The sequence below is a fragment of the Daucus carota genome, chromosome 8 (genome assembly GCF_001625215.2).
Source record: "Daucus carota subsp. sativus chromosome 8, DH1 v3.0, whole genome shotgun sequence".
NCBI lineage: Eukaryota > Viridiplantae > Streptophyta > Magnoliopsida > Apiales > Apiaceae > Daucus > Daucus carota.
Genome location: NC_030388.2, coordinates 10093836 through 10100461, shown reverse-complemented (window position 1 = coordinate 10100461; position 6626 = coordinate 10093836). Strand labels below are relative to the sequence as shown.

Below are 6626 nucleotides of genomic sequence, written 5' to 3'. Positions count from 1 at the left end.
TTGCTTTAGTGTTGAGTCGACCCTCGATTCTTAACATTAACTGGCACAGATTTATACTCCCTCCGTCCCCCTCAATTGTTTACATTGGAGGGGGACACGGAGACCAAGACAATGTATGAAAAATGAGTAAAGTTAGATGAAAAGTGGGTAAAGTGGTGGGACCTACCAATATTTAATAATAGATTTGAGATAATGGAGGAAAGTAGTGGGTGTAATAGTACTCCCTCTGTCCAGTTTATTAGTCGCTCTTTCATTTTACACATATTAAGAAGTATATCTACTCCACCTATTTTGTTATTAATTCACTCTTGTTTTCATATTTTGACCTAGATATCATCACCTATGCATAACTACTCTCATATGCAGTGTTGTAAAAAGCGGGAATCGGACTTAATCGGTGAATGCACCATCCAGCGATTAATCGGATAATCGGAGATTAATCGGAGTGATTAATCAGATCATTAATCGTAATCAATTTATTATTATTTTTTAAATTATATATATTAATATAATTATATATAGTATAAATTTATAGTCATATAAATTCAAAAGATTAATGATTTTTTATAACACAAAACAAGCCTTTATATACATATACAAGTTCAGTCATCTGATATATAAACTTGAATTGGATTGAACTTGCGAAGGAAGATATTGCAAATTCATGTAATTAGAATTTAGGAGCTAATATTAAAAGAGTGAAAGGTAATAAAAACAATTTTAATTTATGTATTTTGTCATTTCCGTGCCTTTTGTTTTATTTAACATTAAATTTAAAATTCAAACTTTTTTTAACATTTTATTTTTAAATTTTTTAAATTCACCGATTTTTGACCGACTTTTTACGATTAATCCTGACTTTTGACCGATTAATCCCGATTTTCAGAAAAAACGATTTTTTCACCGATTAACGCTTAATCGAGACGGTGGCCAACCGAACAGCGATTAATCGGCGATTAATCCCGATTAATCGCCGACTTTTAGAACACTGCTCATATGTATTAAATACACTGGAATAAAAAAAGAGTCTCTTTCTTTTCTTTTTTCTTCCGTCCTTTCAAGTTTTAATCTGCTTACATGTTTTGTGCTGTACAAAAAATTTCATTCCCTCCAAAATTTTCAATTTGAGTTAAATTTTGTTTGTTTGAATTTTTTCAAGTTTTAGATTTCCCTCCAATATAGATTATATATACATAAAGAGAATCACCAAACATTTTCAACATTAGTAGGGAGTTTTATGATACGTAAAAACTGAATGTTAGATATAGGTTTGATTTGAATGTTTCTCTTAATCTTCAAGAAACTTCATCAAATGTAACAGGTAAAGTCTCTTCTATCTTTTTGTATTAGGGTTTTCACCTATTGTTTATACTCACAATTCACAAACTATATTCTGTTTGCAAGGTGAAGTTTTGCATGGAGAAAATATATTTCAGGAAGAAGAAACAAGTGATAGAGCAGCCCTCGTCACAAATGCAAGACATAACCTTTTTGATTTTGATTTAAACAACCCTCCAGGTTTTGACTTAAATGAAGCTCCTCCTCCAGAGCCTCCTACACCTCCTCATATACAAGGTAGAATTTTTATTTTTAATTTACAAAGTGCACTTTTTTTTGGCAAGAATGAATTTAGACCAAGTTAATAAAGATTAATTTTGTTGTATTAGATTTTGTTTTATAAGAGTTAATATTTTAATGTTGAGTTACTATTTTTAATTTTTTTAATATTATGAATCAAGTGTATGTTAATATATCTCTAATGTTAGAATTTAATTTTTTATAAAAAAAATAAGTTGCAAATGTGATTTTTCAATGGAGTAAGGTAGAAAGTTAATTTATTTTATTGTATTACAACTATTAAATAATAACATTATTTTATTTATATTTTTTCTTGTTAATTTTATATATTTCTATGTTAGTAAATTAATAGTGATTATTTATAATTTTTTTCTTGTTAATTTTGTATATTTTTATGTTAGTATATTAATAGCCATTATTTATTCTTGTTAATAGTGTTTAATTTCTTTTTCATTTGATTTATAAACAAATTTATTTTGCAGGTGATGTAACTAGTGGTCCAGAGGGAGTGGCCGTCACCAGAACCAAAACAAAACATTTGTCCAATGATCAACGTACTGCTATATATATGGCTCTGTTAAGAAAAAGTGCGAATGGAAAACTAAAGCGAGGCACAACAAAAGCAGTTGCAAATGAGTTCTCTGTGACAATGCGTACGGTTCAAAGAATTTGGAAACGGGCCAGGGAGACTTCTATCAACGGGATGGCTGATGTGTCACATCTTAAAGCAAAAAATTGTGGTCGTAAAAGAGTACAAGTTGATCTTGAGCAACTTAAAACTGTTCCTTTGTCTAAGCGGACAACCATCCGTTCCACTGCATATGCCATCAAAGTCTCTAAATCAACACTGCACAGGTGCTTCAAAGATGGGAAAATAAGGAGAAACTCTAATTCTATCAAGCCACTGTTGACAAACAAGAACAAGGAAAATCGGGTTGAGTTTTGTTTGTCAATGTTGGATGCAAATAGTTTTCCAAACAATCCTCGCTTTGTCAGTATGGAGAATATGATACATATTGATGAGAAGTGGTTTTATCTGACAAAAAAAAAGGAGACTTACTACCTTTTTACTGATGAAGAGTACCGAACATGTAAAAGTAAAAACTTTGTCATAAAAGTCATGTTTTTGGCTGCGGTAGCGAGACCACGGTTTGACATACATGGAAAAGAAATTTTTTCAGGTAAAATCAGAATATATCCTTTTGTTACAAGAGAGCCAGCCAGGAGGAGTAGCGTTAATAGAGCTGCAGGTACTCTTGAAACAAAAGCCATGACTTCAGTTGGAAGGGACATAATAAGATCATATATGATCGACAAAGTTCTACCGGATATCCGAGCAAAATGGCCATATGGAAATAGGGTGACAATATACATTCAACAAGACAATGCACGGACACATCTTGATCCAAATGATGCACAGTTCTGTCAAGCGGCCTCACAGTATGGGTTTGATATTCGTTTGATGTGTCAACCATCAAACTCTCCTGATCTAAATATCTTAGACCTTGGGTTTTTTAATGCCATTCAATCATTGCGATATAAGGAGAGTCCAAAAACCATTGATGAGCTTATTGATGCAGTTGAAAGATCATATCAGGCATATCCTCCAAGAATTTTGAACAGAATATTTTGCACCTTACAGACATGCATGATAGAAATTCTGAAAGGTCGAGGTTTTAACAAGTATAGCATACCTCATATTAAGAAAAACATTTTGGAGAGACAAGACAGGCTTCCTAAACAGATGAGATGTGACGCTCAACTCATTCAAAGTGTAATTCTCTGGTTAAGCTCAAGTAGTTAAATTTGACAAGAAAATTGTAATTTTTAAGTTTTTCTATTGATATAATATTACAATTAAAGAAAAATTATTTTTAGTGCAGATTCATATTTTGACAACTAAGTTTTAAGTCCTTAAAAAATTAAAAAACTTTTTTTCTAATGTCCCGTAAGAAATTGTTTTTGAGCTATATTTTTTAATACAAAATTACTCCAAAAGTGAAAGTATATAAAATCACAAAATATCCAATCACAAATTTTTGGTTGTTTTTGATAATTCTATAATTATACAATTAATTCAAAATCATAAAATATTGTAAATAGATTTATTTTAATAAAATTAAGATTATCAAATCACAAGTATTTGTTTTCTTTGCCGTTTGTAATACTTCTCTATAATAATAATCAAAATCATAAAATATTGTTAATAAATTGATGTTAAAATTTTGATATTTAACAACTAACTTTTGAGTATTTTTTAACTTTAGCAAACAAACAAAAACACTATTTTTTTTAAATTACTGGATAATCACATGTTTAAGTTAAAGTCGTCAAATATTGTCAAATAATTCTTTTCATTTATAAAAGATATTTTAACAACTAACCTTGGAGTATTTTTTATAACTTTAACAAACAAAAAAAATATCTTTACATACAAAAATTATGTCTTTTTGGTGTTGTAGTGCTACATTTTTAAATTGTTGTTAACAAATTAATTTTTATATTCTAACAAACATGTAAAAAAGTAACTCAAAAAAAATAATTAAATGTGCACTAAATAGATAAATTTCATTCCAATAATCAAAAGCTTTTCATTGCTCATACATATAAAAACCAAATCACATATTCTGGACATACATCACATGTAATCTGAAAATTATAATAGAAATTATTCAAATAATTTCAAAACAATGGGAAAGTAGATGCTCCACATCATGTAAATGACCTGGAACATTGATTCTCGAGGGAGAGGTATTCCTTCATCTTGTGGAATCTCATTCAGATCAAAATCAGCTTGTGCCCTTGCATCCCCATTAATCTCCGCTTGTACTCTTGCATCACCGTTAATCTCATTTTCTACTCCTTGCTCGTTATCTTTCTCAACTTTGTTTTTCTCCTCTCCAGACATTTTTTATGACCGCTATATTTATCTTGTGTTTAACATACATATAACTGAGATGAAAAATGTAAGTATAATATAGAGTATATATACAGGTGAAAGAGAAGGTGAAAGGTAGTAGGTGTACACGTTGAAAAATAATATAGGTGATTAATAAAACTTGGAAACAGATACTAAGAGTTATTAGGGTATCATAAATAAGAGTAGTTTAAGTGTCTTGAAAATAAAAAACGACTCTTAAACTGGGACATCAAAAAATGACAAAAACGACTCTTAAACTGGGACAGAGGGAGTAGTTTTTATTGTTAAATATGAGATAGTAGGGGAAGATAGTGGGTGTAATGATGGGAAAAACTTACTATTTATAGTAACGTAAATAAATAAGAGGGACATCCCAAAATAGTAACTGTAAAGAAATGAGTGGGACAGAGGGAGTACATATTTAACAAAAGGGATGCAAACTGTTGTCGCGAGTTAAACTAATAAAATGCGATTTAAATTATTCAAAATTGTGGTACAAAATCGTTTTTGAGCGATAATAAAAGAATGCGATATGCAATTACCTCTATCCTTTAACATAACCATGTCATCGGTAGGGGCCGTAGGGTTGTAGTTCGAGTCGAGCCGGCCGAGTTTCGAGCCGAACCTAATTCGAGGCAGGTTTAATCGAGTCGAGCCGAGCTGGCTCGTTTAACTAATCGAGCTTAAATCTCTGCCCGAACTCGACACATTTAATTTCACGAGTCTAGTCGAGCCGACTCGTTTAACTAAACGAGTCGATTTTAACGAGTCGAGCGAGTCAGCTCGTATAATTTTTAAACGAGTCGGTTTTAACGAGTCGAGCGAGTCAGCTCGTATAATTTTACACTAAATCGAGCTTAAACCTCTACCCGAACTCGGCTCGTTTATTTTAATGAGTCGAGTTGAGCCGGCTTGCTTAATTAAACGAGCCGGAATCTTTTGTCCGAATTCGGCTCGTTTAACGAGTTGAGTCGAGTCGAGCACAGTTAAACGAGTTCGAGTCGGGCGAGCGGTCGGACTCGAATGACAGCTCTATCAGTCGGGTGTGGTGGATGATGATTCACTGATGATAAAATATAGGAAAAAGAAACCCTCGTTGACTTTTCAAAATTTTTTATAAGTATTAATTAATCCGGTGGGAGCAACAAGACTATCCTGTTTTTCTTGGTCAACATTCCTCATTCATAACTTTGACCCACTAATTTCTTAATTCTGCTCCTCCTACTCTTTGTTTTTACTTTTTCCCTTGTCGATTACAGCTTCCAAGCCTTTCCATGCGGTTCTATCATTTTCTATCATTTACTTACATTCTTATCTCAGGCTATATGCATCATCGATTCTCCTAAAATTATAGGAGAACGCTTCAACTGAGGCTTATATTATTTTGGAGGACAGCTTAATTTATTTATATAAAAAAATGATGGATCTTATAATAGTTAATTTTGAAGTTTTTGTACATTGAAAATCTATGTAAATCCAACAAGTTGGTTCATCTGGATTGTGTTAGTTTTTGTGGTGTCAAAGAAAACAAGTTGAACTCAATGATCCAAAGGTTGAGCTTTGAATGAGCAAGAGTCGCTTATGAAATATGAGAATGTGGTCGGTCAGAGTGAATGAGTAGAGAATGAGTAGCAACAATTAAATACATTTGGGTGATGAAAACAACAAGAGTTGCAGAAGCAGGCCTGCAAAATGCTGCTAGTTGAGAGAGTGGTCTCGGAACTAAAAGCGACCTCTTTCTCAATTTCACTTGACATATCACCCAAAAGCCCCCAGGGAGATGTTTTAATCCATCACCTAGTGGATATAAGTAGAGACTCGACCATCGAGCCAAATCGACAGTTTCACATATAACCGTCATTAAAATCTTGACTCGTACTTAAAAGTTGAAGCGTAGTAAGGAGAAAATCAAGTCATACAGTAATCGACTAATCCAGTTTAAAGCAGATACAACTCCCACCAATATATCACGCAATTATGATCTAATCAATTTCAATTTTCAGAAATGAGACACCAGAGAGCATTTCAATTTCAACAGAGTCATCGCAGAGCTAACATACGACCCATATGATTGCATTCATCGCATAACACAAGACTGAGGCCTGACTTTTTACTCTGGTTGACCCAG

General features: G+C 32.4%; 1 protein-coding gene across 1 annotated transcript; it reads left to right on the top strand.

Moving 5' to 3' along the window:
• The first annotated feature begins 1255 nt into the window (after positions 1 to 1255).
• On the top strand, positions 1256 to 3382 carry LOC108198123 (uncharacterized). The gene is made up of 3 exons (XM_017365896.2): positions 1256 to 1268; positions 1351 to 1575; positions 2061 to 3382. The coding sequence occupies exons 1-3, from the start codon at positions 1256 to 1258 to the stop codon at positions 3380 to 3382; spliced, it is 1560 nt and encodes a 519-aa protein (XP_017221385.2).
• The last annotated feature ends 3244 nt before the right edge of the window (positions 3383 to 6626 follow it).

Coding starts and splice junctions, on each gene's coding strand:
- LOC108198123 (XM_017365896.2), top strand. Junction 1,576..2,060: donor TACACCTCCTCATATACAAG/GTAGAATTTTTA, acceptor TTTATTTTGCAG/GTGATGTAACTAGTGGTCCA.